General features: G+C 45.8%; 1 protein-coding gene across 4 annotated transcripts in view; it reads right to left on the minus strand.

Moving 5' to 3' along the window:
• Positions 1-19684, minus strand: part of ADGRB1 (adhesion G protein-coupled receptor B1) — a 381906-nt gene that overhangs the window by 261602 nt on the left and 100620 nt on the right. For all 4 annotated transcript variants that reach the window (XM_081873967.1, XM_081873965.1, XM_081873966.1 and 1 more), the window contains exon 2: positions 16098-17012. In XM_081873967.1, the coding sequence (XP_081730093.1) occupies positions 16098-16845 (748 nt within the window). In that variant the 5' untranslated portion in view covers positions 16846-17012. The remainder of the gene's footprint in view (positions 1-16097; positions 17013-19684) is intronic.

The raw sequence follows: 19684 nt of genomic DNA on the forward strand, positions 1-19684 counted from the left end.
GCGATGATTCTTCAACATCACCTTCGTTGCACTGGTCATGTTGTGCCAAAGCCTGATGATCGTCTTCCCAAGCAACTACTCTATTCCAAACTTAAAAATGGAAAGTGTAATGCTGGTGGTCAACAAAAGAGGTTTAAAGACTGTCTCAAGGCAAATCTTTTAAAAATGCAGTATAAACACCAACAATTGGGAAACACTTGCCTGCGAGTGCTCCAATTGGAGAACAGCCTTTACCAAAGTTGTTGTGGGCTTTGAAGACACTCAAACTCAGGATGCAAGGGAGAAATGTGTTAAGAGGAAGACACGCTTGGCAAACCCTCACCATGATCAACTCCCACCCGGAAACCAACGTCCCCACTGTGGAAGGACGTGTGGATCCAGAATTGGCCTCCACAGTCACTTACAGACTCACTGTTAAAACTGTGTTTATGGAAGACAGCCTTACTCGGCTACAAGTGATCGCCAAAGAAGAAGAATGGCGCAAGCCCCACACCTTATGCTCAGGTTGCATATATGCGTAAATAAAACCAACATATTCTAAAGACACCACAGTCTCCGCTGACTCTCATTCCAAGAAAACCGAAACCTTTTTGATGTTTTGTCTATTGCTCACAACTGCTTCTGTTATGTTTATCGTTTGCTTTATATGTTGTAAGCCATCTTGAGCATGGTTTGAACTGTGAAAAGGTGTCCTACAAATAAAATAATTGATTGAATCCTTAGTAAGCCCCTGGAACCCACCAAAATCTCTCACTGCACAGAGATTGGGATGGTGTATAACTATACATTTGCATGGATCAGTTGGTTTGTGTGATATCTGAAGAAGGACCATACAGCTCAGTGGTAAAGTATCTACCTTGCCCGAAGAAAGTTCCAAGTTCAGTCCCTGGGAGAATCTCCAGGCAAGACTGGGCATGATCCTGACTAAAAATATCTCTGTGCACAAAGATGGTGATGACCAACAATGGAAGACCAGCTTTTAAAATTAACAGACTTAGCTGAGATGCCGAAATTGACATGTTTAGTGAGAGAAAAGTCATTGTTAACGTTTGTTAAAGATTGGAAGCCTCTCATAGACTTTTTACATGAAAAAGAAAAAGAAATGATGATATTTGGATTTGAGTATTGAAGATAATATTTATTTATAGAAAGTGGCTTCGCTGGGTGTTATATTGGAGTGGATGTAATGAATATTGTTTATATATAGCGGACAAATAAAGAATTGGAAGTTATTTAATTTCTGAATTTTAACTTCCTTTCTATTCTTTTTTTTCTTCCTTTTCCTTTTTCTACTCCTTTCTTCCCCCCTTTTTCCCTTTATATTTTATTGTATTTAGATCAAAGTTTTAGTTTGGATAAAAAAAGAGAAAATATATAAAATTTTGTATTTTTCTCTGTAAACCCTTACAAAACTTATTAAAAATAAAAAAAAAATAACTATATAGAGACCACTTACAGTCAGTATAAACAATAATGGACTAGAATGGACCAGATAGTCAGATTCAGCATATTTTAGTGTTGTATGATCCTGTATTGAATGCAGGCATAACTATTGGCCATTGTTGACTGCAGTGGACCCTCTAGATACGCAACTTTCGGGTTACGAACGCAGCAAACCCAGAAAGGAATACTTCCGGGTTTCGCTGCGCGCGCATGCACAGAAATGCTCAATCTTACCGTGCACATGCGCAGAAGCGGTGCCTCTGCCTACGGACTTTTTGGCTTGTGGATGGACCCCCGGAACAAATTTAATTTGTATCTCGAGGATCCACTGTATAATAACTGTTTTATGAAGCAGCTGTTTTCAAGTTGCATATTCAGTAATTTTTTGATATTAAAAACCTAGATGGTTTTTGCAAGCCCTGGGTCTAGCATGGCGGGCTTCTCCACCAGTTTGGAATTTCTGAGTAATCATTAAAAATAACTGTTCCTGTAAAGCAGAAGGAGAAATAACAAAATGGAAGGTACATTTATCAGCACAACCCTATTACACATTTCTATTATAAAGCAATTCCTGTAATAAGCCTCTAGCCCAGGTTAGTGGGCATGCAATGGAAGGCTAGGATTTGCAGTGACAAAAGGAAGGATCTCTGATTCGATATTAGGAAGTGAGATAGCAAGGAAAGGTGATGGTCAGGGCCTCCTTCCAGCTGCGAGCATGCAAGAATTCTGACCGCACTGGCAGGCCCAGCTTTATTTTGTAAATTTGCCCAGGTCAAAGACCTGGCACTCAGCGCTGGTTTGGACACCAGTTGCCTTGTCAGCTTCCAGCTTGTAAACAGCCAAAGCCCTGCGGATTATTTTGATGACAGCAAACTGGTGGTTCCCGGGGAAGATGGACTGGAGTTCTGCAGATGCTATTCTATCCAAGCATTTATGGCAACGCCTGTCTCTTGGAGCTGCCCAAGAACAAAAGCTCAAAGTGAGGATCTGCAAGACTTATCCTGGCTAGAGGGTAGAGGATGTTAGACTTCCTGCTCCATGTTTGCAGTCATGGGATTGTTGTCTTTCACATGACGGTATATGTTTTGACTCCACAGAGTGGGAAGTGACGGAGACAGGATGTTTGTGTTACTGTGTTCCGTGAAGTGGGACTGTTGTCCTTTGTTTTTTCTCTTTGCTGTCTGATGCTAGAGAGGGAGCCATGTTGCAGAGCTCAGTGTGTGTTTATATGTAAATAAAGTAGATTAGCCAAAATGCTGAGTTGCTGAGGTCTGTTACGCAAGCTGCGCATACTCTGCAGATCCTTAAGTGTGCTGGTTTCTGTTGGCATCAATTGCAGTGATGCTCGGGCAGAAGAAAGCTTGTGAAGCTCCCGAACGATCGACCAGGAGGGAGAGAACATGCCAGTCAGGCATGTGTCTCTGCCAGGGTCCTACTCGAGTGTAGGATGAGCTCCTGACAGAGGAGGCCAGCCTGGAAGCCACAAGGAAGTGGATGATTTCTAGTGGGGTCATTGGCCACAGGGCATAACTGAATTCTGAACCAAAGGAAGCAAACTCATTCACACGCTTTGAGCAGGGGGTTAGGTTAGATGACGCTTTGGGTCCTTCCAACCCTACAATTCTATGATTCTATCATATATATATATATATATATTCTTTTTTTTCAAATTAAAATTTTACAATCACAAACATACAACACAGACCATAAAAACAAGATTCCACAGAATCTCCTGGACTTCCCTTCTTCCCTTTGTGGGTCCTATCATTAATCATTTCCTCCTGCATCTTTTATAATAATCCAGATCTTTTACATCTCTATTATATCCAAAATTTGCCTTTAAACTACAAGTGTTACTCCAATCCTACTAATGATTTTAACCGTTTACAATGGTTTTTCAGATAAATTATAAATTTCCCCCCATTCCTTATTGTAATTTTGGTCTTCCTGACTTCTGATTCTTCCGGTCATTTTTGCCATTTCGTCATAATCCATCAACTTAATCTGCCATTCTTCTCTGGTCGGGACTTGGTCCTCTTTCCATCTCTGGTACAATTCTATGATTCCATCTTAACTCTGTTCACTGTCCTCTCATCTCACTCTTCATCCAGAGGCCTCCTGCACACATTTGGTTGATCAGGAGAGGGGAACCTTTATTCAGCCCAAAGGCTGTATTGCCCTCTAGGCAACCTTAGGGGAGGGTGTCACATGACAGGGATGGGAGAAGCCAGAGGCAGAACTGAGCAAACAATGAATGCTTATCAAAAGCATTGGTTGGGAGGTGAGCAAAACCAGCAGAGGCAGCAATCCCTAGTCCTACATAAGAAAAAACAACAAACCCACTAGATCAAGCCAAAACGCCAACTAATAACTCCATCGTTCTGTTCTCACATTCGCCAACCAGATCCCTGCGGGGAATCCAAGTACAAGGGCTTTCTCCCCATCGGCAATTCCCAGTATTCAGAGGCATACTGCCTCCAACAGTGGAGGGCGACTACAGTGGTACCTCCGGTTGCGGACGGGATCCATTCCGGAGCTCCGGTCGGATCCTGAGGTTTCTGCAACCGGAGGAACCGCTTCTGCGCACGCACGCGTGACAGTAGAGCACCATCTTGGGTTTCTTTAAGATGGCTTCACTTGGTGGTTGTCAGGATGCTGTCAGCGGCTCCTGGCTGGTTGCCCAGGAAAGTATAAATTCAATAAACACACAAGACGTAGCCAGCTGTACGTTTGAAAAAATAATATATACTATTCATTGTATTGAATTGTAAATTTCAACAGAAGTAGTTCATAAAGTTCAACGGAAAAAGTAGAAAACGCAGTGGATCAGTTCATTCTCTAATCAGTTTATGCATAAGGTCCACATACGTGAAAGTGTATATTCCACCTGTCTGTTCATAGAGTCCAACAATCCACACGAAAGGCTGTTGCAGTTCCACAGAATCCTTTCACAGAGTCTAAGACAAGGATTTCTGGAATATTAGCCTTGTTTCACCACCCTAGGCTTCATCAGTAGTACAAACTCTAGGCAATGCAAATAAATACAATATTGTAATCTCACACATGTCAACAACTATGCATACCATATATGATATCACAGGACAGTGGATCTTATAGCATAGTAGTAGCTGCTGTAAGCAGCAACTTTTGCAGAGTGGATTTATATGGACAAGCACAATATTGATTTGTGTTGTTTTGCGCAGGAAAGTATAAAGACAAGGGAAAGTTTCTTATGGTCCTTTTTTTATTTCAAACTTTACAGAGAGAGGCCCAGCCTCTTGGATGATGGCGTCCTGAGTGAATCTCCACCCCCGTCTCTCCCACTTCCTCATTCGTCGTCATCATCACCTCCTCTACGAGCGCCACTAAGTGCCCTCTGAGCTCTTTGATCTACTTTTAAGGCTCGCCGGGTTCACGAAGACGGAGGGCCTGGAATGCTTTCTAATGACAATGTGTCAGCTGAGTGTTGTTCTGGGTCTCCCATGATTTCCCAGCTTTCCCCTCATTGGCCTCTGAGCTGTGACCTCCCTCAAAACCCTGTTGCAAATCTATACTGTCTTCCTCTTCCTCCTCCCTGGAAGGGTCAGATTGGGGAGGCGGTCTCCCCCATCCCTCCTCTGCCCAGCCTCTGACAGTATCCACTGATAGTCTAAGCCACTAAAAAGAGTTAGGGTTAGTTCTGACCACTTTGATCTGCAGAACTGACACTGTTACAGGTCCCACAAAATACCTGCTCTGCATTTGTAAGAACTTGATCTTTCAGTGTGGCGGCAATGAAACTTTGGAACTCCCTGCCTATTGATTTCAGGCAGGGCCTCCAGTGTGCTCTTTTTGGCAACTGCTAAAAACATTTTTGTTCAGGTGAGCCTACCCAGATGTTCAGAAAGTTTGTGGCAAGTTTTAATCTGTTTTTAGTGTCTTCCCAGCTTAACGTTTTGTTATTAATTCTTCTTATTGGTAATTTTACTAGGTCCCCCCTTTTTTTGTAGACCACTTGAGGTTTTCTTTTACAATCAAGCATTGTACAGTCATACCTCATGTTATGTCCACTTCATGTTACGTTCTTTCAGGTTATGTCCCGCGGCAACCTGGAAGTACTGGAAAGGGTTATTGCCGGGTTTTGCCACTCGTGCATGCGCAGAAGCGGTGAATCGCAACCCATGCGTGCACAGATGCACCGCTGCTGGTTGCGCTCTTTTCATGTTGCGAACGGGCCTCCAGAACGGATCCCGTTCACAACCGGAGGTACCTCTGTATACGTTTTACGAAATAAATCAGTACTTTCCACTCAATTTTTGTTCACTTAGCCATCCCTCCTCTCCCTCTAACTCTATTCTCCTCGATCACGCCTTCTTCTTTAAGTTGGGGGGGGGGGATACTTATGGATAATTGCCCACTCCTGTCTTTCTGATGATGGTACATTGGTAAGTTCCCAAGCACACCAGCTGAGCCAGATCAGGTTGCGTTATTGCTAACTTGGTAGCCATCCATACCCCAAGCCAGTAAGCATTCATTTAGCTGGATGGGTCATGTGGGGGCCACAACGACTATCTTACTTAATGAAGTGTGCTACCATGCAGAATTGCTATGGCATGATTTTGAATTCTGAGCAAAACACAGAGGCTCGGCAACGTATATGTAATTGCGGCATGCGGCGTTTAGAGCATGTCCCATCCCATTAGGGCTGCATTAGGAAGCCATTAAGACTTAGAAAGCTGATGAGCAGGATATGTAAATAGGTCGGGCCTGTGTCCTGCACATAAAAACTAAAAATAAGATGTGTGGGCACCCACAGAGGAGAGGGGGATAGTCCCTTTTGGATTACTTAAATCAGAGCACTGTGGGGGCTCAATACGGCATTACCTGGGTCAACAGAGACACCACAGTCCACCTGGATTGATTTCCCCCGTGGTGAGCTGTGGAAGAGCATTTTAAGGAGAAGCTACCTGATTTGCACCTTTCGAGCCAATATGCAACCCAAAACAAAACTGTCCTTTGAAAGCCACACTTCTTCAGATTTTATAATTCAACTCTTCCAGCAAGTAACGTGCTCAAAAGTTCCTATATTAGGGGAAAGCTGTACATGAGAATGTGTACATTAGTGAAAATGACGTGCAAAAATGCATCAAAATAGGGAAAATGCAAAAAATGTGCATATTGGGCAAAAGAGCATACGCAAATGTGTGTATTAGGAGAAATTCACACTAACATGAATCTTCATAAGGGCTTTTTGAGAACATTAAACGACCGCTCTAAAGTACACCTGAAGGAGCGTCTCCACCCCCATCGTTCTGCCCGGACACTGAGGACCAGCACTGAGGGCCTTCTGGTGGTTCCCTCCCTGCGAGAAGCCAAGTTACAGGGAACCAGGCAGAGGGACTTTTCAGTGGTGGCGCCCGCCCTGTGGAACGCCCTCCCATCAGATGTCAAAGAGAAAAACAAATACCAGACTTTTAGAAGACATCTGAAGGCAGGCTTTTAATGTTTAATAGACTATTGTATTTTAATATTCTGTTGGAAGCCGCCCAGAGTGGCTGGGGAAACCCAGCCAGATGGGCGGGGTATAAATAATAAATTATTATTATTATTACCGTGCACTGATTTCTCTCCACTCTCATTTCCACCCCGGTATTCTGCTGCAAAAGCACCTTGGAGGAATTGTCTCCATTGCCTGAGTCTGAGAGGGTGTTAAATAACACTGAACTTGGAAAGAATGACACCAAACTGAGCAGTTAAGCTGTTTGCCGTGGCGCTGCTCATTAAATTACACATAAAAGTCCCCTCAGCAATAATGGAAGTAGTTGCCTGTAAAACTCCCTTGCGAAACTGGATGTAAATTCCACCTCTCGTCTTTGTGAAGCACCAATGGGACAGTCGGCAGGTAACTGCTGATATTTCCGCATTGTTATCATGTTCATAAGCTATTGAGCAGGGAACAGAAGCAAGGCCTTTTATTTTCTTCCTTCCTGCCTCCTCCTTTATATCATATAAAAAGGAAATATGTTTTATCAAAATGCTGGAAAGGCAGCTCAGATTGGAAAAGCTTGTGCCTTCTCTCACCGTGCCCACATTATCATAATGCAATTATTTACTGCGTATGCTCATTGTAGACCAGTCATGAAGAACCTGTGGCCCTCCCAGGCCTGGCCAAATTTGTCATTTTCAGTTTCAGCTGCTCGTTTTTCCAATCTGCGCTTTACTTCCCCACATTTCCACATCAGTTTCTGAGGGTTTTCCTTTTTTTAATCATATGCGTGAAAATTCGTCAGATTTTTACTGCAAATTTCTCCCAATATACACATTTGTATGCAATTCTCCTTAATGTGCACATTTTTCCGAAGCAAGTCTCCCTAATAGGGCTTGTTTTGTATGCTAGTTTCACTGTTTTCATGTGTGGGTGTGTATGCACACACACATCATCCCAGCCTATGTAGTTATGTCCACATTACTTGGCCAGAGAATTCGCTGCAAAAATTCAGAGAGGTGCAAATTTTGAAGGAGGGCTGTGCTTCAGTCTGTGTACCATTTAGTTGAGTTCACCTTTCAATGTGGACTGAATTTAAACCTTGTCTTTAGGAGAAGGGGATGAGTGAGCAGTATTAGGGCAGGTGGGCTACTTGAGGTGGGTTGTGTCCGAATTAGTTTCTCTACTCAACAAGTTAAGCAGCCCAAAATATGGGAATGTAAAAGGTTGACTTGTGCAAAGTCGGGTCATTGGCCTTTCTAGTTGAGTGTTGTCTACACTGATTGAAAGTGGCTCTCCATTCTCTTCAAACAGGCTTCTTTCCCAACCCTACCTGGAAATGGCAGTGACTGAGCACAGGAGCCTCAGCTTGCAATGCATGTTCTCAACAACTGATTCCTCTAAAATAAAATAATAATAATAATTTATTATTTATACCCCGCCCATCTGGCTGGGTTTTCCCAGCCACTCTGGGTGGCTTCCAACAGAACATTAAAAACACGATAAAAGATCAAACATTAAAAACTTCCCTAAACAGGGCTGCCTTCAGATGTCTTCTAAAAGTCAGATAGTTGTTTATTTCCTTGACATCTGATGGGAAGGTGTTGCACAGAGCAGGGGCCACTACCGAGGAGGCCCTCTGCTTGGTTCCCTGTAACTTTACTTCTCGCAGGGAGGGAACTGCCAGAAGACCCTCAGAGCTGGACCTCAGTGTCCGGGCAGAATGATGGGGGTGGAGACACTCCTTCAGGTATACTGGGTCGAGGTCGTTTAGGGCTTTAAAGGTCAGCACCAACACTTTGAATTGTGCTCGGAAACATACTGGGAGCCAGTGTAGGTCTTTCAAGACTGGTGTTATATGGTCTTGGCGGCCACTCCCAGTCACCAGTCTAGCTGCCACATTCTGGATTAATTGTAGTTTCTGAGTCACCTTCAGCTTGTGATGCATGTTCTCAACCACTGATTTCACCAAAAATAAAATAAGATTCCAGTCAGTCCTCATGGAATCTTTTCCCTACATCTTGTGATAGTGAATCCTATAATGTATGAATTGTGTGAAATATTATCTCATCTGTCCTGAATCCCCCACTATTTACCCTTTCCAGGGTGTGTGTGATTATAAACGTCTGTGGGGAGCTTCTCCTGATGACTGGCAACCATTGCAAGAGCTCCATGAAAGACAGCAAGTTCCCCTTTCCCCAAATTTCAGCCTAGTGTTAGAGCGCCCACCCTATTCCACCTGAAGCAGATGTTTAAGACAACTCAGCCGATTTCTGAAGGAAGCAAAGAGTGCTTGGAAGAGTAGCATAATGCATTGGAATGCATTGGAAATCTACTCAGTCCTCATTCAGAGTCTAATGGTACGATAGTTCCTCCAGAATAATTAAGATGGACTTCAACGTTGAGATACCCTGTGTACATAGGAAACCTAAGGAGATGCCACACATGAGTCAGGACATGGGTACATCCATTTCAGTGCTATCTACACTGACTGGCAGTTATTCTCCAGAATCTCTCCCATCCCCACCAGGAGATGCTAGAGCAGGCATAAGCAAAACTCACTCTTTAATGCTGAATTGGAACAAACAGCAGTCTGAGTTTCCTGCAGATTGCTGTTTTCTCCGATTTAGTGGTAAAGATGATGTTTTTAAAGAAAGATGAGACTACAATTTTGAGACTACAATTTTGAGACTACAATTCCCATCATGCCTGACCACTGATCCTGTTAGCTAGGGATGATGGGAGTTGTAGTCCCAAAACGTCTGGTGGGCCGAGTTTGCCTATGCCTGCGATAGAGACTGAAACTGGGACAGGAAGCAGAAGAAGGAGACGGGAACCGGAACAGAGATAGGAAAGAGGAAGCAGAAATTCATCTCGCCCAGGATTATCCACAATGCAGCTCTCTGAGGTTTCTTCTCTAAGCCTGGTGGTGCTGGGTTCAAATCTAGGACTTTCTGTGGGCACTGATGAGCACAGACACTCCCATCGTGTGCTCTGGTTGTAAAGGGAGCTTGGAGGTGCCTGCTAAGGTTTCAGAATGTTGAGGAAGAGCTAGCTAGGGAATAGGGGATTTATCTTTCCCTCCCAATACTGGAAGGCTCACACCAACCCATGCAAAATATATGAGAGCAGTTCTGGCATCTGGCAGGGCAGAGTCCCCTGGCTTCCAAGCCTTCTGCTGCATCTGCACTGCGCTCGGATAATGGCTTGTTTTACTGACACTCTGCGGAGAGCCCGGCCACCCCGCTCCCGAAGCCACCATCTGCTTTCAGATCCAGAGACGGGAGCCAAGGAAGGGAGGGGAAGGGGGCACAAGGAAAAGAAAGTGCAGCCCTCCCATCTTCCGTATTCGCACACCGGGGGTTCCTTAATACAGGTCCTTCTATATCCAGAGCTGTGTCATTTTACATTCTTTCTCGGCTTGATCTATTTTAGCGGTTCCCAAACTTTTTGGGCTACCGCTGCTTTGGTTCCGTAAACTCATCCCCAGTGCTCCCTGCCCTACCATCTTAAAAGCATCCTTCAGAACAGCAGCTTGCACAACCAAGTATGATAATAACATGATAAAATTCGAAAGAGCAACAATTAATTGCACGTATATTCCAAACCCAGTTAAAACTTTTTAGTTGAATTAATTCAAGAAAATTGATGAATTTGATCCAATGATGCCAGCTTTCAAAGTCTGATCGTTACCTCCAGACCCCAACTGCCACCCCCTGCCTCTTAGCAACCCACTGTGTAATTCCAATGAATGATATATATTGTGGATCCTTTGCCTTACGATGCACTCACAAAAACACTTCCTGCTTTAATCTGTTTTAGCATTGTAACTTTTGTGTGTTTTTAAGTAGGGCTGTGATTCCCCCACCCCAGCCCCCTCGATTTTACTGTTCTACCTTTTCGTAAAACGCTTGGAGGTTTTCAACGATCAAGAGGTGCATAAATTTTACGAAACAAATAAATGAGGTAAACACGGAGGGCCAGCAACTGCAGAAAAGAATCACCCAGGTGCCTATTTCCCAAATGTACGTATGGGAAGTAGATAATGAACTAGATTAGCCATTGGGCCTGATCCAGGAGGTTCAGAAGGAGACACATAACAAGCAGTGGTGCAGGCTGGTCCATTGCAGAAAGGGGGACACCACCGGCCAACCTCAATCTGTCCACAGCCAGTCTGCACCTGTCTGTCTTCCTACCTACAACAACCAGTCCAGCGGGTGGCACTGTCAATCAGCTGCCCCCTCCTTGGTCTCAGGGCTCATTCATACTCAGCTCTTGTGTAGCACTTTCCCAAACTTGGGGTCTCTAGCTCTTTTTGGACTACAACTCCCATCATCCCTAGCTAGCAGAACCAGTGGTCGGGAATGATGGGAACTGTAGTCCCAAAACAGCTGGAGACCCAAGTTTGGGAAATACCGCTTTAAAGTGCTGTGTCCAAGCTCCCCCCTGCGAAAACTCACTCTTTAATGTGGAATTGGAACAAACAGCAATCTGAGTTTCCTGCAGATGGCTGTTTTCTCCGATTTAGCGGTAAAGATGAGGGTTTTTTGGGGAAAGTCCCAGATACAGTGGACCTGTGCTTGGAAATGTGCCACAAAAGGAGGTCTGGGTGAGTCTGGATGAGCTCTTTGTGTTGCACTTGTAGAAATCAGTGGGGTGGGGAGAGGTGAAGCTAGACTTTGCTGCCTCCCCCGTCATTGCTCTCCACCAATTTTTGGCCTCCCTGCCTTCTGCCCTACCAGTCCCAATAGTCATCAGCCCCCCACTGCCATACAGTTTTCCTGCATGGCTGCTAGTGGTACTTAAGTACAGAGAGAGTTTTGCCTGCCATTGGCTCTGGCTGAACCTCTCATTGACTCTGGTGCCACCTAGTGTTGGGCTCCCTGCCCTCCATCCTATCAGCTCCAGTGGGCCCTAGCCACTACTAAATGAAAGCTGCCATTTTCAGACAACAGATTTGTTTTAAAGTCCTTAAAAAGGTAAAGGGACCCCCGACCAATAGGTCCACTCGTGGCCGACTCTGGGGTTGCAGCGCTCATCTAGCTTTATTTGCCGAGGGAGCCGGCGTACACCTTCTGGGTCATGTGGCCAGCATGACTAAGCTGCTTCTGGTGAACCAGAGCAGCACACGGAAACGCCATTTACCTTCCCGCTGGAGCAGTACCTATTTATCACTTTGATGTGCTTTCGAACTGCTAGGTTGGCAGGAGCAGGGACAGAGCAATGGGAAATCACCCCGTCGCAGGGATTCGAACCGCCGACCTTCTGATCGGCAAGACCTAGGCAAGACCAGTGCCACACGCATCCCACTTTTAAAGTCCCTTAGGGCCCACCCAAAAGATAAAGGGGAGGGCTGGGGACATGTTGGGGCAACTGAGAAGGAGGAAACCACCTTACACACAGACAAGGCAATTTCAGCTCCTCTTCCTGCTTCCAGCAGCTAAAACTTACATCCCATCAACTTGCTATTTCTGTGTTAATAACATGCTGTTGTGATGTCACCGCAAAAATCCACAAAGCCTTTTAAAGCATTTCAACAGATAATGGCCGGCCAAGCAGCTCTCCAGGCTACTGTTTATCTCTCAGATAAGCTGCATGTACAGCCAAAAGTCAACATCTCTGCTAACTGAGAGAGGCACACCAGGCCCCACCATCTCCCGGAGCCAGCAGCAGCCTCCCTAAAGGGCCTTCTCATCCATTCAAACAAACACCACCTGCTGCTTTTGTGTACTGCAGGCACAAAAACATTTACCCCCAAAGCTGGCATCAAGTCCTGCCTTAAGCTCTGGAAGAGACCTGAGCCAGCACAGAGGCAGTCAGAACATCCTGTTAGAGAGATGCTACCGTGGAGCAGCAGCTAAAGTGAGATTAGGATGCTCAGGAAAAGACTTTGCTTGGAGGGGAGAGAGAGAGAGAGTTGTAGGATTCTCTGTTGGAAGGAGATTCAGTCCAACAAGGATAATGCATAAAGTTTTGCTTTGGCTTCATTTTTGGAGGGTTTTTAAAAAATGGTTTTTAAATAATTTAACTGTTTTTAATTTGTGTAGGGTTTTTTGTTGTTGATGGGAGATGTGTCTGGGAAGAGAGGAGCTGATGAGAGCAGAACAGGGTTAGGGCTAGGACTAGGGTTGTGTTAGGATTAGGGCTATTGTTAGGGTTAGGGCTAGGGTTAGGGCTAGGGCTAGGGCTAGGGCTAGGGCTAGGGTTAGAGCTAGGGCTAGGGCTAGGGCTAGGGCTAGGGCTAGGGCTAGGGCTAGGGCTAGAGTTAGAGTTAGTTAGAGTTAGAGTTAGGGTTAGGGTTAGGGCGAGGGCGAGGGCTGGGGTATGGTTAGGGCTAGAACAGTGGTTAAGGGTAGGAGGAGATACAGTGGGGGAGGTGGGGCAGGCCGGATAAGGGGCACACAACACAGGCAGTTGGTGACTGTGCCACATGCCAACTCCTCCTCCAACCTGGGGAATTTCAGTTGTCCTGTCAGCCAGTCCTCGGGTTTGCAGCTGCTTTTGCTGAATGCCAGGTTGGCTCTGAGTTAGACCTCCTCTCTCATCCATGATCCAGTTATGGATGAGGAGGCTGATCTGGTCTATATCAGTGAGACCAGGGTGGGTGAGCAGGGCAGAGTTGGTCTCACCCAGCTGTGCCCGCCTGGGTACTCAGTGCAGCATCCGAGTAGACTTGAGGGTCGGGGAGGGGACCCTCTCCAAGCTCTCTGTCTAGTTGGGGAAGGATCTAGGGTGTGTGTTCCTGGCATTGGGCATTCGAGACAGATATGGTGTTCTGCTGGCCTTACTGCCCAGCAGTCTCCCTGCCTGAACTGCCCGAGCTGGTCTCAGAAGCAGTGCTGAGGACTCCCAGATAGCTGGTTTTGAGGGACGTCAACATCCATGCCCAGGTGACTGGCTCTGTGTTGGCTAAAGACTCCATGGCTGCCATGATGATCATGGGCCTGTCCAGACCCAGATCTGTGATCATCCTCAGAGGCCTTTTTCATGTGCCTGCTCCATGAGAGGAGAGGATGGCAACATGAGAACAGGGCTTTTCTTTGGTGGCTCCCCACTTATGGAATGCTCTCCACCAGGACAGCTAACCTGGTGTCTTCATTTCATATCTTTAGGCTCCAGGAAAAAATATTCCTCTTCTCCCAGGCCTTTGGCTAATTAAGCTATTTATGGCCTTTTAAACTGGTGGACAGTATTGGTTTTGTTAGTTATTATTAGTTAGTTTTTTTACAGAAGCAAAATGGCATCAGTTAGGCCATGGGTAGGCAAACTAAGGCCCGGGGCTGGATCCTTCCCAATCGCTATCTAAATCCGGCCCACAGATAGTCCAGGAATCTACATGAGTAGAATGTGTCCTTTTATTTAAAATGCATCTCTGGGTTATTTGTGGGGATTGCCTGGTGTTTTTGCATGAGTAGAATGTGTGCTTTTATTTAAAATGCATCTCTGGGTTATTTGTGGGGCATATGAATTCGTTCATTCCCCCCCCCCAAAAAAAAATAGTCTGTCCCCCCCCCCAAGCTCTGAGGGACAGTGGACCAGCCCTCTGATGAAAAAGTTTGCTGACCCCTGATATAGCTTAAGGTTACCAAAAAAAATTTCAATGACACTTATTGTTCGCGAAGTACATGTGAATGCTGAGAAAGCTATAAATCCAGGGACTGTCCCCAGGAAACGGGGGCGTCTGGTAACCTTAATATAGAAGAATGCATAAAATGCGGAAATCCTGCATGGAAGACAGTATGGGAGGCAATACATGCTAAACTCAGTGGGGAAAATAAAATGAATCCTGGAGTTTTGGTTTTGGAATTTAAACTCTCCCTGTCACCATAGTAGTAGCAATAGCTTAAAATGTAAAGACTTCAGTGCTGAAACACCCAAATCTAGATTGCCCACCCAGCAAGCTGCAAAGCTCATTTGGTGCATCTTCTGTGCAAATCCAGTGTTTCTTTCCAAAACATTAACACAGCTGGAATAGGCTCTCATGGGCTTGTGTTGCCCTATTCAGCTGCCTAATTGGCCTCTATGGTTTGGCCAGCCCTGAGACCACAGGCAAATGTATCGCAGCCATTTATAATGGCATGTCTGCAAAGCAAGAGTTAACCCATTTTGGAGATCTGATTTTCTGTAGCAGCTAAGACAGCTTTCACCAACCAAGTGCCTTCCAGATGTTTGGGACTTCAACTTCCATCAGCCCCAGCCAGCATGTCTGGAGGACACATCTGGAGGACTGAGTTAGCAAAAGCTGAACCAATGGTTGTTCTTAGTAGTAGTAGTTATTAATTAATTGAATTTGTTACTTGCTTTTTCAGGCCAAGGCAACTCAAAGCGACTCACGAAAACAAGCAAAACACCTGCATACATACATTAAAACCAAGTAATGAATAAAAACAGTTTTTTAAGGCATCTCTCTCACTCTAAAAGGCCACATACCGTATATTTAAAGGCTGAAGGCCTGGTTAATGAGGAATGCTTTTGCTTGGCGACTAAAGATATATAACAATATTGCCAGGGGAGCAAGCATGGAAAAGACATGCTGCTTAACTTCCTTATAATTCTTAATAGCCCTAACTCCAACCCCCAAAGACAGACAGCAAAATTACTTTCAAACTGGAATCCAGTTTTTGATGTCCTCAACGACGGCAAGCCAAGATCACTTTAAATCAAAGGAAATTGAAGCTGTGGTATTGACTGGGCCAATCAATGAATGGGTAGAAGGGGGAAAATGTTCCCCTGTACCTGAGACAGTACCGCCTTGGCCCAGTATACCTGAAGGAGCGTCTCCACCCCCATTGTTCAGCCCAGACACTGAGATCCAGCGCCGAGGGCCTTCTGGCGGTTCCCTCATTGCGAGAAGCAAAGCTACAGGGAACCAGGCAGAGGGTCTTCTCGGTAGTGGCGCCCGCCCTGTGGAACGCCCTCCCATCAGATGTCAAAGCGATAAATAACTACCTGACATTCAGAAGTCATCTTAAGGCAGCCCTGTTCAGGGAAGTTTTTAATCTGTGATATTTTACTGTATTTTTGGTTTCTATGGAAGCCGCCCAGAGTGGTTGGGGAAACCCAGCCAGATGGGCGGGGTACAAATAAATTATTATTATTATTATTATTATTATTATTATTATTATTATTATTATTATTATTAGTTCTGATCAATTTCTGCACCGCTGAGCATCCGGACGACATCACTTACCCAAGAAATCCAGCCCACTGCTGTCCTTTGGGCTGCTCACACAATTCTCCAAGTAAATCCCATCTTTGAAACAATCGTCCCTCTTTTTGGTGAAGCCCAGGATATCGCTGGGCTGGTCTAGCACCTCTCCGCTGGAGCAAGTGCAGGGGGTCTGCATTATGCCACAAGGGTGGGAGCTGCTGCTGGTGGTTAAGCAAGTATCCAACCATTTGCACAGCATCTGGCAGGCAGCCTTGCTGGGGCTTCTGTTGCCAACCACCAGGTATTCCACCGAGAAATCCCTTTCCTGGATCTTGGCCGGCTTCCACCGGACGTGCCCGCTTTCTAAGGGGGACGCGGTCTGCTTCATCTGGAGGAACTGCTTGCTGGACTGGAGGAAGGCATAGCGGGTGGAGCTGTCGCAGAGGTTCAGCACATCGTCAAAGCTCTCCATGCCCAAGTACGTCCTCGTGGACTCCAAGAAGGAGTCAAACTGGTAGGTCCGTATCTGCTGGTGGTCGCATCCACCGGTGGGCTTCAAGACCTTCATGTACAAGGTGTACCTCCTGGGATCGGGGTTCTGGATAATCCAAGAGCAACGGGACGAGTTCAATGGGAAGACGGCAAACGAGGAGAAATAGCCAAAGAACTTGCCCTGGACCAGAGTGGTGCACGGAGACTGCCCAAGGTCGAGCGCCACTACGGTCCACACAAAGAAAAGTGGCAATAACAAAAGCAGGTTCAAGGTATATCCAGTGCTCCTCCTCATCCTAGGTCCCTCGTCCTTTGGAACTCAAAGCAATAGCCAGGCAGAGGGCAGATCTTGGACATAACAGGAGGAAATGAGAGAGTTCTCGCCCCGGGCTCTACATGAGATCAATCCAGCCGTCCCATGTTTGGATTTGGGCTCCTCCTTGTGGCCGAGGCAAGCAAGACCTGAGGAAGAGAAGGAGAGAGAAACACGCTCCGTTAATTCCAGGATGCAAGGCTGTGAAACGCAGTGGTGTCCAGGCTTTCCTTGAGAGAGGATCTAGCAGGGCACCGATGTCTCCACAAGGCCATCTGGAGGCTCTGTCTGGCAGATCAAGGACGCATCTGCTTGTGGCAGGCACTCCCCCTCCCAAATCCACAAGACGCGCATGACACAAGCAACTGTCTTCATTTTGGGATTTGGTTTTTTGCTGAGAAGTGAAAGCCAACTTCTCTCCCCACACCCCCCACGTCTTTTAAATGCTGCCACAGAACTTCTCCTCAGCCCTGCCTGTGGAGAGACACAAAAAGCTCCAATTGGACAGCCTGCCCCCTTCCGAGAACACACTCTGTACGGAATATATATATATATATATATATATATATATATATATATATACCATCAAACACACACTGTCCTTCCCAGTTCACAATCCCCAAGACACTGAAAGTGCTGTGGAGGAATACAGGTTAGCTGTGAACTAGAATTTGCCACGGTTCACTACAACAACGTAGGATTGATCAGAAGCCCTCAGAAAATGGAAAGGTTTGTGCTGAAAAGACCACAACACACCCCTGCCTTAAAACCTGGGAAGATATGTTCCATAATTGGGCTGCCATGGTTTAGAAGGTCCTAGTTTTACTGAGCTGTTTCATGTATTCACTGAATTTGCAGCTTCTGGAACTAAAGCACAAATGTGCTTTTAAAAACAACAACAGCAAAAACCAAAGTTCCACGACATGGGATTTGTTTCCTGTGCCTCATTATCTCTATTCACACCCTACACCAACCCTACGCTCATCTCTCATGCTCGGATTAAATGTCTATGATGATAAACATGGGTTTCCCTGCACTAACTTGAAAAGCATTTCTTTGCAGTATGTGTATGTATATGGAGAGTGTATAAGAATTTAATAGATTGCCATCTAAATCCATCAGGCAGCGTAATTATCGGGGGGGGGGGTTGCAAAGAGGCAAAGGGGTAGCAGGGGGGTACTGGAGGCACAAATGGCTATCGGGCTTGGAAAAGCTGGTATCACTGGATCCAGCTCATCAATTTTGTTAAAATAATTAAGCTAAATACAGTGGACGCTCAGGTTGTGAACATGATCCGTGTGGGATGCACATTCGCAACCCGCAGTGTTCACAACCCGCAGCAGCGCACGTGCGGGTTGCGATTCAGCACTTCTGCACATGCGCAAAGCACGATTTAGTGCTTCTGCGCATGCGCGACCGCTGAAACCTGGAAGTAACCCGTTCCGGTTCTTCTGGGTTTCGGCATCCGTAACCTGAAAAAACGCAACCTGTAACCTGAGGTATGACTGTAAATGTATTTGGACTTTGAAAAAATGTGCAGTTAATTCTTACTGTTTTAATTCTATTGGTTTATTACCCTCCTTAGTGGCTTTTGAAATCCACTATTCCAAACAATGTTTTTTTATAGCCTGGGTGAGTGTCTGGAACCAAATGGGTCGTTGACCCAAAAAAGTTGGGGAAGCACTGGTTTGGACAACAATGGTCAAAGTGGAACGTAGATCTGGTTTAATGAGCTTTGGGAGGACTTTCTGTAGCACCAACTCCTTCCTTACTATCAGAGTGAAGGTAAATATTTACTTCAAGCATTGTTTTCACATGGCTTTCTTTAGGAAACTCTCCCCATATAAACCGTCCTGGACTTTGCATTCATCCTTTAAGGCCCTTCTTTGAGTGCCTCCTCCACGCGAGGTCTGAAGGGTGGCAACACGAGAACGGACCTTCTCTGCAGTGGTTCCCTTTTTGTGGAATGCTCAACCCCAAGGAAGTTTGCATGCACACCAAAGCTCATACCAATAAAGTGGTACCTCTGGTTGCGAACGGGATCCGTTCCACAGCTCCGTTCGCAACATGAGCAGAGCGCAACCTGTGTCTGTGCAGGTCGCGATTCGCCGCTTCTGCGCATGTGCGTGACATCATCTTGAGCATCTGCGCATGCGCAAGCGGCGAAACCCGGAAGTAACCCTTTTTGGTACTTCCGGGCCGCCGTGGGCCGCAACCTGAAAACGCTTAACCTGAAGCAAACGCAACGTGAGGTATGACAGTAACTAACTTAGTTGGTCTCTAAGGTGCTACTGGAAGGAATTATTTTATTTTGTTTTGTTTCGACTCCCAGGAGAGACGCATGGCTCAGGCACGCTGCAGGCTCTGCGGTATGTGCCAGCCCCTGCGGTGTGGCACTCAGCAACAGTCACGCTTCGTTACGTTTGTTGACTGAACTAAAAAGTTTTGTGAGCTAAATTTTTTACAAAATATTTTTTTTAACTCACATTTTTGTCATTTTGTCACCTCCCCCCTGGGCTGAGACTCAGGGCCACCCCCACACCCCCTTCCTCCTGCACTGCATCTCCCTGCTTGAAGTTCCCAGCTGCTGGCATCATTCAGAGGCATGCTGTCTTCAATGAACAGTCGAGGTGGCATTAGAAACTGCAAGGTCTCTCTAAAACACTGTAGGACTGATCTGTCTTCACTCACCGTCTCTACATCAGTATCCCATTCATCCCCAAATTGTGAGACACCCAAGTTGCTGATCAGTGGCTGATACCTATTGTTTACCTTTCAAGCAGGCATGTCTGCCTGTTTTCCCGTCAGCGAACACTAAATT

The sequence above is a fragment of the Podarcis erhardii genome, assembly GCF_964252035.2.
Source record: "Podarcis erhardii genome assembly, chromosome: 8".
NCBI classification, from domain to species: domain Eukaryota; kingdom Metazoa; phylum Chordata; class Lepidosauria; order Squamata; family Lacertidae; genus Podarcis; species Podarcis erhardii.